This window comes from Sciurus vulgaris (genome assembly GCF_902686455.1).
Source record: "Sciurus vulgaris genome assembly, chromosome: 15".
Taxonomy (NCBI): Eukaryota; Metazoa; Chordata; class Mammalia; order Rodentia; family Sciuridae; genus Sciurus; species Sciurus vulgaris.
In genome coordinates this window covers 89,539,304-89,556,701 of record NC_136476.1, presented here as the reverse complement: position 1 = coordinate 89,556,701, position 17,398 = coordinate 89,539,304, and the positions used below count along the sequence as shown (strand labels likewise).

General features: G+C 58.1%; 1 protein-coding gene across 12 annotated transcripts in view; it reads left to right on the top strand.

Annotated features, from left to right (window-relative positions):
* Positions 1-17,398, top strand: part of CCDC187 (coiled-coil domain containing 187) — a 50,410-nt gene that overhangs the window by 26,000 nt on the left and 7,012 nt on the right. For 9 of the 12 annotated variants that reach the window (XM_079112499.1, XM_079112507.1, XM_079112498.1 and 6 more), the window contains 13 exons: positions 2,807-2,904; positions 3,312-3,425; positions 4,524-4,645; positions 4,756-4,847; positions 8,038-8,129; positions 8,644-8,840; positions 9,719-9,809; positions 10,225-10,371; positions 11,221-11,363; positions 13,487-13,632; positions 15,288-15,433; positions 15,589-15,726; positions 16,258-16,354. In XM_079112499.1, the coding sequence (XP_078968625.1) occupies positions 2,807-2,904; positions 3,312-3,425; positions 4,524-4,645; positions 4,756-4,847; positions 8,038-8,129; positions 8,644-8,840; positions 9,719-9,809; positions 10,225-10,371; positions 11,221-11,363; positions 13,487-13,632; positions 15,288-15,433; positions 15,589-15,726; positions 16,258-16,354 (1,623 nt within the window). The remainder of the gene's footprint in view (positions 1-2,806; positions 2,905-3,311; positions 3,426-4,523; positions 4,646-4,755; positions 4,848-8,037; positions 8,130-8,643; positions 8,841-9,718; positions 9,810-10,224; positions 10,372-11,220; positions 11,364-13,486; positions 13,633-15,287; positions 15,434-15,588; positions 15,727-16,257; positions 16,355-17,398) is intronic. The other 3 variants (XM_079112504.1, XM_079112501.1, XM_079112506.1) reach the window with 3 other exon arrangements.

The window sequence follows — 17,398 nt, the reverse complement described above, 5'->3', positions numbered from 1 at the left end:
TCGGGCACCAGGCGCTGGGCAGGGGTGGGGTGTGTTCTCCCAGCTCGTTGTCCCCGTCCAGCAGTAGGAGGCGGAGATGGAGGTGAGGTCGTCCTCTGCTCACTCGGGGGGCTGTCCTGCTCAGGGACAGCTCACTTTCTCCTGGGTCAAGGTTCAGAGCTCAGGGCATGCAGCCGGGTCTCTCCAGTGACCTGTTAGGGGTAGGGACATTACCAGAGGTGACCAGGAGCTGCCCCTTCTCAGGCCAGTGGCTAGGAGACCATGGGAACTGGGGCCTCTGAAGGTCCAGGTTCCTGGGGGCTGGACACCTTCTCTGGCACCAGCTTCCCTTGGGGGCCCCAAACAAAAGGACCCGGGATCTCCTCCTTTTGTAAAGGAGCTGAAGCTCAGAGTAGACACCAGGACCCAAACCAGAAGTGTGCAAATGTCTTCACTGCCTATTGTGGCCAGTTAGCCGGGGGCTACCGAGGAACCTCCTGCTTCCCACTGGTCCCTCTCTGAGGCTATGGAGACGCCCAGGAACTGACATAACTGCTCATGGCACTTCACCTGCTCCAGGTCTGAGAGGCTGAGCTGCAGAGTGTGCCAGGAAGACAGTGCCCCCTGCGCAGGTGGCCAGGGATCTGCCAGCAGTGGCGGGAGCTCATCTGCCAGCCAGCAGGAGAGTTTCGTCACCCAGGCCAGAGGGCCTGGGCCCCGGACGGGGCTGACTGTCCCATGTCCTCTACCAGCTCTCGTCAGGACCCAGGCCAACGGCGAGGCAGGGGTAGACCATGGAAGAGCCCAAGCAGGGCTCCTCCCGCAGCACCTCCGAGGGTCAGGAGCACCAGCGGCACAGTGGAGCCGGTCCCTGGTGACCACAAGAAAGAGAACAGCCTCTCTGCTGCCCGTGGGGACTCACACCCCAAGGGTAGGACCATACTCCAGAACAACCCGAGAAATCCCAAGAGGAACCTGAGGACTTGTCCCTGGGTTCACACCCACCCACCTGGCCATGGACATCAGCAATAGCTACTACCTGTGGGGCATTTGTGGGGTTTTGTTAGTTTTTTTAAGGGTATTTTCCCATGTTTTTATTGGTGCGATGGGATCCATTGTTACACATTCGCACTTGCACACAATACACAATAGAACAATATAATTTGGTCAATGGCACTTCCCAGCCCTCCCCCAACCCGGTCTCCCACCTTGTGGTCCCTTCCTCTACTGATTTCCTTTGATTTTCATGAGATCCACCCCATCTTCCTCTTCCTGTCTAGCTTCCGCATGAGTGAAAACATACGACCCTTGACCTTCTGGTTTGACCTATGTCCCTTAACACGATGGCCTCTAGTTCCACCCGTTTCCCGCACACGACATGATTTCTTTCTCTTCGCGGCTGAGTGAAGCTCCAGTGGGCACACGCACCCCGTTGTCTCTGTCCCTTCATCCACTGATGGACACCGAGGCAGGGTCCATGGTGCGGCCACTGTGAAGGGTGCTGCTGTAACACCGGGGAGCACGTGTCACTGTAGCGCGATGACTTTCTTCCTCAGGATAAATGCCGAGGAGTGGTGCGGCTGGGTCGTGTGGTGGGTCCACCCGCGTCCTGAGTTCCACGTGGTTGAACTAATCTACAGCCCCACCACCAGGGTAAAGGGTCCCTTTTCCTCCGCCCTCTCCAGCGTTGACCCTGCTCGCGTCCTGACCACGGCCCTTCTGACTGGAGCGAGGTCGCAGCGTAGTTTTGATTTGCGTTCCCTAATCGCTAATGACGTCAAACTTTTTTTTTTAACATCATTAGCAATTATTGATTTATTTGTATTTCTTCTTATGAGAGTGTCTATTCATTTGACCATTTAATTGGGTTATTTGATATTTTTGGTGTAAAGTGTTTTGAGTTCTTTATATAATCTGGATATTGGTCCTCTGTTAGAAAAGCAGCTAGCAAAGATTTTCTCCCATTCTGCAGGTTCTCTCTTCACATTCCTGTTTCCTTTGCTGTGCAGGAGCTTTTTAATTTTTCAAAAAAAAAAATTTAGTTGTAAATGGACACAATACCTTTATTTAATTTATATATATGTGGTGCTGAGGATTGAACCCAGTGCCTCACATGTGCTAGGCAAGCGCTCTACCACTGAGCTACAAGCCCAGCCCAAATGAAGCTTTTTATTTTGATGCCACCTCATCTGTTAACTCTGGCATTATTTCCCAAGCTTTAGGGTCCTATTGAGAAAGTCATTGCTTGTGCCGTAGCCGGAGTGTTGACCCGTCGTCTTCCTTAGGAGTTGCATAGTTTCTGGTTTAATTCCGAGGTCTTTGGTCCATTGTGAGTTGACTTTTGTGCAGGGTGAGAGGTAAGGGTCTAGTCTCATCTTCTACACGTGGACATTGTGGGGCATTTGTTAAGCCATTTTGGAGTCTTGTGCTAGGGCAGGGGAAAGCTCCGTGACCCACAGTCTCTGGGCTGTGATTGGAGAGTTCCCAGCAAGCACGTGACCCAGGTCTGATGGGTAGCTCCTGTTGTCTCTGCCAGCTTGTGTCATAGGGCCCAGAGGGAATTATGGCCAGGGTCAGGCAGGGCAGCCTGGATGGGGGATATGGTGGAGCGGCAGTTGTCTGTCCTCCTGTGGGGCTGAGCAGAAGAAGCTCTTCTTGATGGGGTCGATGCCAACCCCGTCCCCCGAGCTGGGTGCCTGCCCTCCTGGCCTCTGTGCCTCAGTTTCCCTACAGGTGGAGAGGCTGCGTGGAGCACTGAGGCTGCAGAGAGGAGAGAGGCCACGAGCATTCCCTTGGCCCTCAGCCACCCCTCCTCCATGGTCCACAGGTCAGCAGGAGCCTGGGCGCCTGTGTGCTGGAGACCCGCCCAGCGGGCACCTGGCTGACTTCCAGCAGAAGTCCTCAAGTTTTCTTGAGTCGCTGAAGGTATTTCCCACTCCTGTGAATCAGGCTGATGTCAATGTGCCCCTCAAGCCTCTCCTGTTTGTGGGTGAGCTAGGACCAGTCTTTGTCCCCGAGGCTGAGCAGAAGGCTCCAGAACACAGAACCGTAGGATTTAGAAACAGGGAGGTGCTGTTACCTGCCACCCCCACCCCAGTGCCAGGGAGCAGGGTGCAGTGGTGCAGGGAGGCAGGCTGAGCAGGGCACCTGGCAGGGCACCCTCCTTCCCAGGCCAGGATGGGGAAGCCATAGGCAGGGAGGGTGGTGGAGTTGCCTGGAGGCATGGGCCCTGCCTAGGCTTGGGATCTACCAGGGTGCTCCCACGAGGAGGGTCCAGTCCTCAGCAAGGCATGGGCGTGCCCAGGAGACCTGAGGCATGGGCTCTCACTCAGCTGAACCAGCAGAAGCAGGAGCAGGAACTGGCCCTTCTGCAGCAGCAGGCAGAACATGAGGTCTGGGAGACGCAGATGGCCCTGGAAGAGCTGCTCTCCAAGCACCAGCTGAAGGTCAGTGGCCACCTCTCCCTGTACCCCGAGGCTCTGACTCTAGTGTCCCTTGTGCTGCCCTTGCAGAGCTCAGCCCAAGGCCCTTCTAAAGCGGGTGCTGCTCCCTTGGCACAGGGGCCACAGGCTGAGTGGAGCACAGACCCTGCCTGGGGATCTGGGGCCCTGCCTTTGCCCACAGTGCCACAGAGGCAGCGTGGGGCTCACCTGAGGACCAGACACCTGGCCACTAGAGTCCTGGGCACCTGCACTGAGGGCACCATGGCAGGACCAGAGCTGGGTCACCCACCTGTCCACGTCCCAGGCTTACTAGACATCTGGGCCTTAGGCTCCTGGTGGGAGCCCAAAGTTCATGACTGAGGGGCATGCCATGTGTGAGCTCTGGCAGGACTCCCGTGAGAAGGGCGGGCTCTGGCCAGCCACCCACACCCTCCTCAGCTCACCCCCCGAGACAGGCAGCTCTTGTACCCAGGCAACCCAGCACCTGTCCCGTGAAAGGGAAGCTGGGCCTCAGGCACAAGTGGTGACTCAGGCCAGTGGGGCACTGGCCCAGCCAATGGCCATGACCTGGCTGCAAGTGACAGCCCTCTGGGAAGTGGCTCTTTCTGCACTGTCGGAGGTCCAGGGACCTTTACTGGGATGCACACTCAGTGCTTTTGGGAGGTGTCCCAGGACAGTAGCAGAGCCGGAGGTGTGTGCACGTGGGTGTGGGTTCGCACAGGGCACCTGGCCCTGCTCCCTCTGCCCCTTCTCCTTCCTGTCCCCTAGCCACACCTCCTCCTCCCTGCTCTGGGCTCCAGCATCACCCTCAGGGTGGCAGGGCCAGGCTTTCCTTCCTGGTCCACGGAGCCTGGTGCCACAGTCCCCAGCCCCCAACCCCTTTGGCCACTGCTGCCCTCCAGCCTCAGCCTTGCTCTGCATCTGCTGGGCACACCACTCCCCCTCCCCTAGAGGGACCAGAGAAGGCTAGCCATCCATTGGAGATGGACAAGCAGGCCTGGAGGTGATGGACCTTCTGGGTGGCAGCTCTGGGGCCTGGGCTGGTAACTGTCTGGGAAGCGTGTCCCTCTCCCTCCACTGCACCCACCCACGTCCTCACAGCGGCTGATGGAGAAAGACTCGGCCCAGGCCAGGCCAGGGATGGCTTCGAAGCTGGAGCAGCTGCAGACCTCCTGGGACTCAGTGCCAAGGACACTCCCTGGCCCAGTCTTGCACTCAGCCAGGTGAGGCTAAGGCTGGGCCAGCACCCCTCCCAACCTGCCGTGGGGCAGGGTGCCCCCCTCAGGTGCTGTGCTGATGGCACTCACCCCTGCTGCGTCTTTTCACTTGACAGAACACTCTCACCCCTGGCTGGAGATGCCGCCCCATTACCCCGGGTGCCCGAGGAAGGACAAGCCGGTGGGGCACACAAGGAAGCTTCTGCAGGTGAGGTCCTGTGCGGTGTGTGCAGGTGCCCGGGTGGCATGGCAAAGCCTGGGGGAGCTGGCTGTGGCTGCCTGGGTGGGCCTGGTTCAACCCGGTTAGTCCTCTGGGGCTTGGCTCCTCTACCCTTTCTGGTTTCTTCCAGTGGCCATGAACTATATCCATGAGGCTCTGCTCTTGACAAGATCTGGGCTGTGGCCAGGAGCAGGGGCTGTCCCACGTGCAACCTGCTGCAGTTGGCCCACGCCAGTCCAGTCAGTGGGTTGGGGGTGGCATTCAGATCCACTACCCTATGGGCTTCCCGCCTGGATGCTTGCCTTGTCACTGAGAGGTGTCCTCGAATATCCAGCTGTGATTGGGTTTGTCCAGTTCTCCTGGCAATTCTAGTGGTTTCATCAGTACATAAACATTTAGGGCTGTGACGAGCCCTTGATGAGTCGACCCCATCCCTATAGAGAACCCCCCTCCTCATCCCCACATTCCTGCCCTGAAGCCTGCCACCATATGCACGGGCACTCGGCTCTAACTAGGACTGGGCACCTCCCTTCCCACCCCTTCCTTTGAATCTGCTGTGTCTTAGCACTGCAAGTGCTTCCTGTGGGCGGTGTGTGGCCATGCCTGCCCCCTGTGAACCCATTCTGTGCCTCCTCTGCTCACCTAGGAAGTGACCACCTGAGCCCTTAGCTTTGGCTTCTGTGCTGCAGCTTGTTTTCTTTGGTCCGTCTGTTATTCATTTTCTTCTCCCACTTTTTGGATTAAACAATGTTTTAAAAATCATTCAGTTTTGTCTCCCTTGTTGGTTTGCAAGCTGCAACTCTGTTACTTGAGTGATGCTTTGGATTAATAATGGAACGCCTTAGCAGGGCAGGGCGGGCGCCTGGAATCCCAGCGGCCTCGTAGGCTGAGGCAGGAGGATTATGAGTTCAAAGCCAGCCTCAGCAAAATCGAGGTGCTAAGCAACTCAGTGAGACCCTGTCTCTAAATAGAATACAAAATAGGGCTGGGGATGTGACTCAGTGGTTGAGTGCCTCTAAGGTCAATTCCTAGGACCCCACCTCCCAAAAACTGGAAGGCCTGGTCTACCTGCAGGCAACATTCCACACCTCACCACAGCCGGGCTGTCACCGTCCTTTAGGCTGCTATTGTTAGGTGTTTTATTCTACAGACGTGGCAAACTCCACAGCACAATGTCATTATCTCATTTAAAGTCGACATGCTCGTTGTAAGTTTCAAAGCGCCATTGCCATGCCGGTCAGTCTCTGGGGTCCTCATTCTTCTGCGTGGATCTGGGTCTCTACCTGCTGTCATTTTCCCTCTGCCTGAAGGAAACCATTTTTGGCAGTGACGTCGACCAGGGACAATGTTCAACACTTGTGTTATGGCTAAGGACGTCATTTTGTCTTTGTCCCTCGTGTGTTCTGCTGCACATGGAATCTGGGTGGACATTTTTTTCAATATGAAAACGTAGCCTGGAGCTGGAGGTGCAGCTCAGTGGAGGAGCACTGGACGCTTGCCCTCAGCACCGGGGGCAGGGTGGGGCCCATGACCCGTGGCACTTTTGCTCCTCTGAAGGTGACTGCCTGCTCTCTCAGCTGCTGCTAGGGCTGTTGTGGTTTGGCGCACTCTGGTGACGACCTACTTTGGTGTAGTTCTCCTTCGCGTTTCTTGTGCTGGGTGTTTGTTGAGACTCTCGGACCCACGTGAACTTGCAGCTCCTACTGCTTTTCTTGCTCCCTCCACTTCGCTCCTGCTGGAGTTCTGATGGCCCAGTGTTGGTGGCGTGGAGCTGTGGCCTGTGCCCCTGGTGTCCATCTGCTGGGAATTCCACCGTGTGCTTCACCATAGCTATCTTTTTGGGCTCTAAAAGCTCCCTTTAGACTTTTTCTTTTTTATGTCCCCCTTGATCCCTCGTATCATTTTAGACATGTGGAACATGTCTATTCTCTGCCAGTCCCAATGCTGTCAAGCCTGGGTGGGTTCCGGCCTGTCATTCTCCCCTGAGGGACGGCTCCTGCTGCAATGCCTACTGCTGGACGTGCTGCTGGACGTAGTGCATGCTCCCTTGTGGGGGCTCGGTATTCCATATTCCTCATCTTTCACAAGCCGTGTTCTGGAATGCAGCTACCTGGAATTAGTCTGAGCCTTTCAGGCCTTGTGTTCATAATTGATGAGGCAGATCCAGATCCGTGCTCAGCCTGGGGCTAGTTATTCCTGCAACCAAGGTCAGAAGGTTCTGTCACCAGCTCCTCACCTGGCTGGTCCCAGCCTCCTGGTTCTTCTGAATGCATTGGCCTCTGGTTTCTGCTGCTTCTTTTATTTTTATTTTATTTTTGGTGCTGGGGATCAAATTCAGGGCCTTGTGCATGCTAGGTAAGCGCTCTACCCCTGAGCTACACCTCAGCCTGGTTGCTTATTTATGTGTATTAGTTGACGGGTTGTCTACTAAATACTCAAGGGAGATACTGCATAGATGATCTGTGAGGTTCTCCATGTGGCTCTCCCCTGGCAGTTTATCCCACCAACTACAGACACTGGTCTTCCCTGACTCAGCTCCACCCCTTTCCTCAGGGGTCTGGGGGGGGGGGGGGCGTTCCCTCCCTGCAGCCTGGAAACTCCAGGTCTTGCCACCTGTTTCCTATCAGTGATCACGTGCTCCGCTGTTGGACATTCAGTGCGTGGAAAGCTGTCCTTTCATATATGTGTGCATGTATGTTATTTTTTAGTTGTTTCAGATGGAATGGTAAATCCAAAACTCAATCCCATGTACTCTTGGTGGGAAGAAAACGTTCCTACTGATCTTTTTAAAGTATAGGTCCTTTCTCTGCCACTCCCAGTACAGCAGGGTGGCCCACAGAGGTCAGCAGCCAGAAAGCTCCTTAAGCCAGGAATTGGGGCTCTGCTGGGGCTGGGCCTGGGAGTTACTCCCCTGGCCTCAGGGTCCCCTTCTGTGGAAGTGAGGTGGCTGGGTTGCTCATCAACTTTTGGTCTGATCTTTCCCTCAATTGAGGGGTCAAACCCCAGAACTTCACATCAGGAGAAAGCCAGCCAGAGATCCCTTCTGCGAGGCCCTGTGAGGTGCTGCTGAAGCAGCCAGGGCAGGTGGGTGGGGTACCAACTGCCTACCTCTGGAGGCCCTCCTGGAGGAGGCCCCGGGCAGGGCACTGACCCGGCCACTGCCTGCTTTCTCTCTCAGAGCTGGAGAAGCCCAAGCTGGGGAAGACTGACCCAGCCCACTCCCAGCTGCCCTGGACTAGGATCTGCCCACCGGACAGCCCCACCCACCAGGTACAGGGAGAGTGGGGGGTGGGGGGCACTAGCAGTGGGCATCAGTGCGCTGGGGGTCTACAATGGGCCCTGCTGGTTGGTTCACTCTGCCATCAACCACCCTTCCAGCTGACAGTCTCCCCAGCCAGTTCCTCCTGCCCTGGGTGACAGGTGGGGACAGGCCTTGCAACAGGGTGCTTCTCCAAAGGCCTGCCCCTCCCAGCTTGCACACTGCAGGGCAGGTGACCGCCCTTTCAGGAACACTCTAGAACGTAAATGCACCTGCACCTCCTGGCCCAGGCGCAAGGCCATGAGGGTACATCACCTTCCCTCAGCAGCTCACAGTGGGGAGGGGTCCTCGCAGGGGAGAGGGACATGGCAGGGGGATGAGCAGGGCAGCCAGTCCGCGGCCAGTCTGGGAGGGCTTCCTGGAGGCAGGGGCCTCTTCCCCAGGGATAGGCGCCACTCCCACCAGGCGAGGCCGTGGCCTAGATACTCGCGGGTGACGCGGGCACGTCGATCTTCCCCGCCCCAGCGGAAAGCGGAGAGGCCCCCAGGTGCCCAACCCGTAGCTTCCAGATCCTTCAGCCTCTTCACCGTCCGGCTGCTGGAGCAGAACCTGCGGGAGGAGGAGCTGCGCGCACAGCACCTGGCTGAGTTGCTGCGCCTACGCGAGGTGGCCCTGGAAGAGAGGGCGCGCGCCGAGCTGGCTGGCCTGGAGCACGAGTCGGGGTGAGCGCGCGCACCTGGCCCTGGCCCGAAGCCCCGCCCGGGATCCACCCTCCTCTGGGCCCCACCCGGCGGCCCCGCCCTCTGGCTGGCCCCGCCTTCCCGGTGGCACCGCCCTTATCGTGATCCCCGCCTCTCCGGGCCCGTCCCGCCCCGCCCCTGGCCCAGCCCGCGTTAGTGAAATGCACGTTTTAGATAAAAGTAAAAGTAAAGTACCCCAAAACAAATGGGAATCGAACGCCACCCGCAGCCCACCTCTGAGACCGCCTGGGCCGTTCTCAAGTGTACCTTGTCTGATGTTGCTGAGGGAAACACGTGGCCATGGGAGCAGTGGACTTAGGCTGCGCGTGCTGATTCCTGAGCTGAGTTTTTCATTTAAGATGTCAGATCACCATGGGACTGCTTCAGCGAGCAGGGGCGCCAGCCGAGAGAGAGCTGTCTCGCCCTTGGCCGGCGCCCTGCTGCGGGGCTTTCCTGCTGGGTCCCCTTCTCATTACTGGTGAACGTCCTGAGAGACGTCTTCCTCAGGAGCATCCTTGGAGGTGGTACAGCCTCGTAAGCAAGGATGCGGTCAGGAGACTCTTGATATTGCCACCAGTGGAGGCCTGCCTCCCTCTCTGGAGCAGTGCTGGCCTGTGTTGGGTCCCAAGGGTGGGAGGTGCAGCCAGAGGCTGGCCACTGTCTCTTAGACCCAAAGCAGTCGTGAAGGGGTTGGAAGAGGACTGCCTGGACCACCCCAGACCCTCTCGCCTGCCTTGCATAGCCACTTCTCCCAGCGTCTGGTCTGCAGGAGGGCATTCCCAGTGCACCTGGCTACGCTGGGCTGGCCTTGTCTGTGGCTTTCCATGTCCACTTCCACAGTGAGTCTTCCTCCTCCCCAGGTGTCTGGCTTTGAGCAAGGGGCCCAAGGCAGCACAGGAAACCCTGTCGGAGAGGCAGCAGCAAGCCCGCAGCAGGCTTGAGGAAGAGCAGGTATGGCCTGGACAGGTGCACATGGGGCGTCCTGCGCCCTCCTGGCTGGGGACAGGACCACCTGGCACCACAGCTGGAGAACCCTGAGCCTCGCCATCCCGTGGTGCCCTAGAGAGTTCATGTCTGAGGGGCAGCAAGGCTGAGTGGAGCAGGCCTGTAGTGCTGGTTCCAGGCCAGCCTCAGCCTCTTCTGGCTGTGACCTTGGGGAAGTGGCTGCATCTCGAGGCCTCGGTTTCCCGTCTGAACAGGAGTGTCTCTTTTCTGGGGCTTGGGAAAGTCAAATATTGGGACAGAACCCAGGGAGAGGATGGGTTGAGCACCCTGCTTCCCTCCTGAGCAGGGCAGCAAGGCGGGTGAGGTGGGAGCTGCCAGGGGCTAGACAGCATGTCTGACTTGTCCTCTTTGGCTGGTGCAGAGGGACGGTCAGCACCTGAGGGACTTCCACCTGTCCAAGCACCAAGATGGGAAGCAGCTCTGGCAGCATCAGAAGGCCGTCCTCACAGCACAGAGCTCTGCCACCTGCCTGCAGCAGGAGCTACAGTCACAGAGCCAGCTGCCACAGGTGGGTGCTCTCATCTGGCCTGCAGGCTGCTGTCCCCTGGCTGCTTTGTGTGAGTGTGTAAGTCTCTTGTAAAAATGCTTTGTCACCTCAGTAGAAAGGGACTCCCGGGGTGAGGGTGCGAGGGACCTGCTAGGTGTGCCCCAACCCTGAAGGTCCCTGGCAGAGGTGCCCTGGCTGGCCCTGCCCGAGGGGGGAGACTTCCAGTGGTCTCAGCAGGCACGCCAGGCCAGGGGCATGGAGAAAGGCCCTGGCTGAGGCAGGGAGCCATCAGAAAGGAGGCTGGACTGAGGTGGAGGTGCCCAGGGCTTTCCTTAGCAGAGGCAGAGGGCTGGAGCAGGCCCAGAAGCGTACCTCTGGCCAAGGAAGGAGAATGTGTCCTGGGGCTCCTCAGGGAGGCTGGCCCCTGGGCCTGGCAGCCACTGTGTCCTGGTGGGGAGGTCTCCTGCTTCCCTTCCCTGCCAGCTGACAGTACAGAGGAGGCAGTGCACAAGAGGGTGGGGGCTGTTCCCAGTTGAGCTGTGTGCTCTCCCCACCTGAGCATCCCTCCAAGTTGGGGTGACTGTGATCTTAAGGGTGGGGACAAGAACTGAATGAATCAGGCTTTCTGAAGCACCTGCCCCAGGCCAGCCTGCAGGAAAAGGAATCCTGGGCAGCCTGATTCTGGGGCTCACTGGAAGTGCCTCTGGCCACCCTTGGGCAAGGACACATCTGAGCCTCCTTTCTGCACCTGTCAGCAGGGATCCATGGTGCTTGGGCTGCCCCACTGTGGCCACTGCCACATGTGCCTTCCTCCTGCTTTCCCCAGGAGAAGAGGGGTGGCCACCTGAGGCTCACTGTGCTCTTTCCTAGAATTCCAGCCCTGAAGTCAAGACCGTTGGAAAGGAGGGTTCTGAGCCCAGCCAACAACCGGAGGGAGACCTGACAGCCCACAGGCCTCACAGCCCCACCAGCCAGTGTCCCCAGAGTAGCCCTGAATGCTTGAAAGTCTCACAGTGAGTTGGTCACGGGAGGCCCTGGCCCTGGCACTTACTATTAAAGGCCTTGTGTTTGCTTGCTGCCATGGATCTACCTCACTCAGCCCCACCTGGGAGGGTGGGGAGATGTGGTGGGCTCTGAGAGACCTTGTTCCTGCTGGCTGGCCCAGAGCTGCCTTGGCTGCAGGGGTGGAGCAAACAGCAGCTGCACTTTCCTGGCTCTGTCTGGCCAGTGTGGATCATGGGGAGTCTCCCAGGGCTGCCAGAGGGTGTGGAGGAACAGGAAAGGTGGACAGCCTGACTGGGGGCAGTAGGTAGCACCTGTGCGGCAGCCCGTGCCTCTGGACACCCTCTCCGGGCTGCTGTGCTCTGTGGCCAGTGGTGGCTGGGCACTGAGTGTGGCCATATGGCCACTTGGTTTGCAGCAGAAGGGGACAAGGGTTTCTGCCCATGCCAAGTCGTGGTGGGGTCTGATGACCAGTGCTTCCTGACCTAAGGCTGGCCATGGGAGCAGCACGTGCTGCGCCTTTTTTCTTGGCTTCTCCATTCTGGGAAAGCTCCTCCCTCCCAGCTTAAAATGGCCCTGGAGTCTGGGAGGCCCTCTACTCTGCACTTCCACCCCCAGGGCCAGCAGCCCAGGACTCTAATGTCAAAACCCATCTTCCAGGCAGCAACCTTGTGAGCGGGGTAGACACTGAGGGAGACCCCCACGCAGGAGGGGTCTACTCACAGGAGCAGCCTTTCAGGGACCCACTTGGCCACAGCCCAGCAGCTCTTTTCCAGCCTGTGGGACCTCCCTCAGCCTAGGAAGCCATTGCTCACCGTCTCCTGCCATCAACCCCAGGGGCTTCCTTCTAGGACAGTGTTCAGCATGGGTTGAAGAATGCTCCCAGTGCTGCCAATCACAAGTCCCAGGAATCTGAAAGTGCACCCAGGATGACTCCACTGCTTGGCACTTGGGGGTTTGGAGGGCTGCCAGTGCCCACGTGGCTCTGGACCCTGAGACCAGGTTGAGCCTGTCCTTCTGGGCTTTCCTCATTCCACCAGTCACTGTTTGAAAGTTAGAAAGTGGGGAAGGCAGGCTCGGGTAAGGAGGCCGTCCCTGGAGCAGCTGGCTCCTGATGTTTGCTGGAGGTGGTGGTGCAAGGAGAAACAGGCACACGTGGTTCATTTGTCCTGACTCTGGGTGCTGGGGCTGGACGCATTCCTGAACAAGCGTCTGTGACACTGTGTCCCTGGGGTGTGAGAGGGACAAGGACCAGGAAACAGGGTTTACAGGGCCTGTCCTGAGAGGCTGGCTGCTGGGAAGGGCTTGAGGGGAGGTGATAAAGCCTCTGGAAGGGCCTGTTTCCATGGCTGCCCTGAGGGTCAGGTGGACTGGTGCAGGGGCTGAAGGGCCCCGCAGGTGCTGCCCCTCCTCCCAGGGCAGCCAGCAACGAGTGTCTGGCTGAGGACTACCCTCCACAAACCACGGTCCCAGCCACACCCCCTGCCCAAATGTGACTCTGGGAGGGAGACTCCCAGGACCACCCAGGGTGGGGGCAGTGAGCTGCACAGCCTCCTGTGGGGACAAGGGCAGCAGATGCATTGCCAGGCACCCATGAGAGAGCAGCGCGGTGCTCCAGAACAGATCTGCCTCCTTGTCCTTCATCCAGAGGGATTTGGGAGACCTCTCCTGCTGCCTGGAGGCTGGGCTGGGGGCAGCTTCTTGCAACCCTGGCAGTGTGACCCAGGCAGGCAGGACACTGGTGCCTGGCAGCAGGCGTGGATGTACTCTGTGCATCCCAGGGTCTGGGCAGAGCCCACCATGCACACATGGGTGTTGACCCAGGGCCCCGGGGTTGGTTTCCATGTAGAAAGCTTGGCAGGGCCTGTGCTGGGGAGGAAGACAGACATCTTCCCAACCACATCCCAGCACCATACCCCCCCGCAGAAGCCCCATCTGAGGCAAGAGGCCATGCTTGGGAAGCCTCTGGATAGGGGGGACCAGGACCCTGTCTTCCACATAGCCGCTGGCCATAGCTCACCTGGGTGTGGCAGGAGGTTGTTTCTGAGACAAGAAGGTGCTGTGGTGTGGGTGGGTGTGCTGGGTGGGAGCAGCCGGGGGTGGGCAGTCACCTCTGGCCTGCATTGCCTTTCAGCCCCCGCTCTGTGCCACTGGAGGAGGCACCCCCTGAGACAGCTTCCCATGCGGATGATCACTTGCGGCCTCGGAGGTCATCGTGGGGAGAGGAGATGCCTGAGGCCAGAAGCCCACTGGTGGAGAGTGGCAACCATGTGGACCAAGGTAGCTGGGCATGGCAGCAGCAGTGGCCAGCTGAGGACAGATGGTCACAGGCTCATTAGGCTCACACAGCTTGGAGCTGAATTATCTTGGGGTCAGACAAACCTACATTTTGCCCACCAGGCTGGGCGTGCGGCCAGCAGAGTGCATCTTGGGCTTGCCCGCGGAAAGCCACCCCATGCTATACTTCAAGGTACAGCGTGGGGTGCCAACAGAGGGGTGCCCAAGCACGCTCTCCTGCTTGCAGAGGGCTTCTGACAGGGGCAGCTCCTCAGAGTACTAGGCTGGCCCCAGTGCAGGCCTGAGACTTGCCAGGCAGTGCTGAGCACACTGACCAGCCCAGAGCAGCAGCAGTGTCCAGCTCAGGTGAGGGTAGAGAGAGGACCAAGCCTGGCGGGAGCCCCCTTTCCTGCTCAGAGCTGAACCTCCAGGCAGCAACACAGCGGGGCATGGGGTTGGCTTGTTTGCTGTTGGTTCCTCCAGGAAAAGTCCAGGAAGAGGGTGGCAGCTGCTCCCACCTCTCCTAATGCACCAGTCCTGAGGGCAGCTGGCATGGTCACCCAGCCTGTCCCCCATCTGTACCTATGACGTCCTTCCCCTTCCTGGCCTCAGCCTCCTGCTCTGGACAATAATGGAATGGGATCAGGGAAGCTGCCATGACATTTCCACAAGCTGGGTGGCTTGAACGACAGGCGTATTCTCTGGAGGCCAGAGGTCTGAAATCTGTGTTGCTTCCGGAAGCTCCAGGGGAGGGTACTTCCTGCCTCTCCAGCTCCTGGTGGCGCTAGATATTTATGGGTTCATAGCTCCATCACGCCAGCCTCAGCCTCTATCTTCACATGACCTCTCGCTGTCTGTCTCTTCTCCGGGATCTTTTGTTCCTCCCCAGTGGCTATCCTCCCCTCTTTCCTGTCTCTTTTAAGGATATCAGTCATTGGATTAAGGCCCATCCTAACTCCAGGATGATCTCATCTAGGGATCCTTAATTGTATCTGCAAAGATCCTATTTTCAAATAACTTCCCACTCCCAAATTCTGCAGGGTAAGACTTGGACACATCTTTTGGGACACAGTTCCACCTTCTGTGGGTGGCCTCTGAGGACCCTTTCTGCCTTAGGCAAGGCCTGTGAAAGGGATGGTCTCTCCCCTCCCCCCGAGTGGCAGGCATGGGCCCCCACCCTGCTGACTGGCCCTGGCTTTCCAGTTTCTCATGTCCCTCCAGCTAGAGCGCTGGTCTCAAAGCAGTGACACAGTTAGAAAAACCCAGGGAGCACATGAACATGTGTGTGTGGGTGGTGAGTTGCAAAGGGACTCAGGGCCCAGCTCACTGGACTCCTCAGGCCCAGTGTGGCCTCTGGGCAATGTCTTGGAACCTCAGGTACCCTGGCACACAGTCTGGAGGGCTGTGGGTGGAGCTGGTACTTCCGGGACACTGGCAACTACGGGCAGAAGGAACAGAAGAGGCTTAGAGAGAGGGCAGGGTACAGGTCAGCTTTGTGATTGGAGGGAGACGAAGGTTCGGGGCAAAAGCCTTTAGGAGCAGCCATGGCTTCCCTGGAGGTGACAGCTGATGCCCAGATCTCTGGGTTCCACAGAGGGAGAAGTAGGCAGGTGGCCATGCCGAGCTTTCCCCAGCAGCTGGCTCTGCCTCATCTCCAGGTCCGGGGCTTCCTGCAGGCCAGTCGAGGTCTGTGACTCTCAAGACTGTGTCTTCAGAGCCTGGTGAGCAGCCTCGTGTCCCCCTGCTGAACCTTCTGCTCTCGAGTTCTCTGAGCATCGGACAGCTGCTGGGCCCAGTCCTTCCTGTATGAACCCCCAGGAAGCCCTCTTCTCCCATCTCCCCAGCCCTGCCTGCTTGGGGTCCCCCTTGCTGCCAGTCTATATCCTGATCTTGGTTGGGGTGCTGGTTACCTGCATGCCCTTGCCCCTGTGGTGCTGACGGGCCTCCTGGTTTCCCCAGTCTCTGGCAGCCTGTCTGCAGGTGGCACCTGTGTCCTTGGCATCTTTGGTCCTGTCTTGTAGATGCAGGTCATGGAGGCAGAGGGGAGCACCCCCACAGCTCGACTCAGGCCACCAGAGGCAAAGGAGCCACCCACAGGTAAGCTCCCTAGATAGAGCCTGTGGGCCTCCCCGCTGTGCAGCCTGCCAGCAGCCTCCCTGCATCCAGCAGATCCTGTCCAAGGCTGGTGCCCAGGAGCCAGGCAAGCACAGGGAGGCCCCTGAGGAAGCAGAAGAGGAAGGGGCCTGGTCTCAGAGCCTTTCACAGCTAGAAGACTGACTGACTGTGTCCTGAGGGAGTGGTTCTTCTGTGGTATTAAAAGTCATAACTGGCTCTGATTGTCTTGTCACAACCTGGCTTATCTGGAACCATATTTAAGTGTCTGGAAATCAGCATCACCGGAAGCTTCTCCATTGCCTGACATGGGGTTTTGCAGGTCTCACATTCTTAGCTTCCTGAACTCTTACGTGGTCCAGAGCAGGAGATTTGCTCTCGGTTTTGGTGAGGGTGCCCAGGTGGAGTGCTAGAGGCAGCATGGCCCGACTGTCTTGGTGCCCAGGGTAGAGCCCCAGAGCTGCCCATTGCTGGCATACAGCATTGCTCAGAAGCCCTTTCAACGTCCACCCTCAGGAGCAGGAAGGACACAATTTTCCTGGCAAGTCTGCTGGACCAAGGGAGGGCTCCCTGCATCTGGAGCTCAAGAGACAAAAACCTCAACACAGATCAGGTGGGATGGGAAGAGCTTAGACCAGCTGGACACCAGGTTGCCTTGGAGAACTGTGGCCCTCGGGGAGGCCGGAGGTGGTGGTGGGCACCCAGTGTGCATTCCCATGGCTTGCCCCCTCTGCCAGCGTCAGGCCCAGGCTGGCTGCATCCAGGCTTCTACAGCTGCCCGAATGTGTTCGCCTAAAGCCTTCCTCCATGGCATCCCTGCCTGCTGCCCCCACAGCCACGTGTACTAGCTGTCAGCTTCTTGGGCAGCCAAGTTGCCCACACCCCACTCAGGGGCCTTGTTGCCTCCTGAGGTGATCGTGCTCGTCATACCCGCCCTGCAGAGGAGGAGACCGAGGTTCAGGGACTGGTGACTGGCCTGTGATCTGGAGCTTGTGATAGGTGACCTGGGACTTGCCTTGGGGCTGTTGACACAGCCTCTACTGCTCTCTGGTCAGAATACAGTTTGCAGGGTCTCCCTGACTGGCACCTGGTCATGGTTGACCGGAAGCCAGGGTCCTCCCTGCGTGATCCCCATTGCCTTGGTCTTCACCAAGGGCCAGGGACAAGAGCTTCAGGCACATAGCTCTGGTTCCCTTAGGGCAGTGGCTTCAGGTATCATGGTCCTAACACCCTGCTGAGGCCCAGGAAGAACTCGGGTCTGGGGAGATGATGATTAACTCAGAGGCTCTGTGTGTCTATTCTGTCCCCACCTGGCTGGTCTTCTAGCTCTGCTATGGAAGCCCACCCCTGCCTGGCCTTCTGCACTCCCCACCCGTGTCCGGGCTGGCAGAGTGGGTGTTCCTCAGCTCAGGATGGGTAGGAGAGAACAGGAAAGGAATAGGGTTTCCCAGCTGCCTGCAGGAGATTCCCCCACAGTGGGGAATGAGATCTCTAAATTTAAAATATATTTTCTATGAGCATTTTTTGGGGACCTCTGCACTAACTATCCAACAGGGTAATTTTAGCAGATAACCATGTGTTTTTATGTCCTCATGCTAATCAGATACAACACAGAAGTCTTGTGTCCATTTAGAATATTCAGATTTTTTTCATGTAG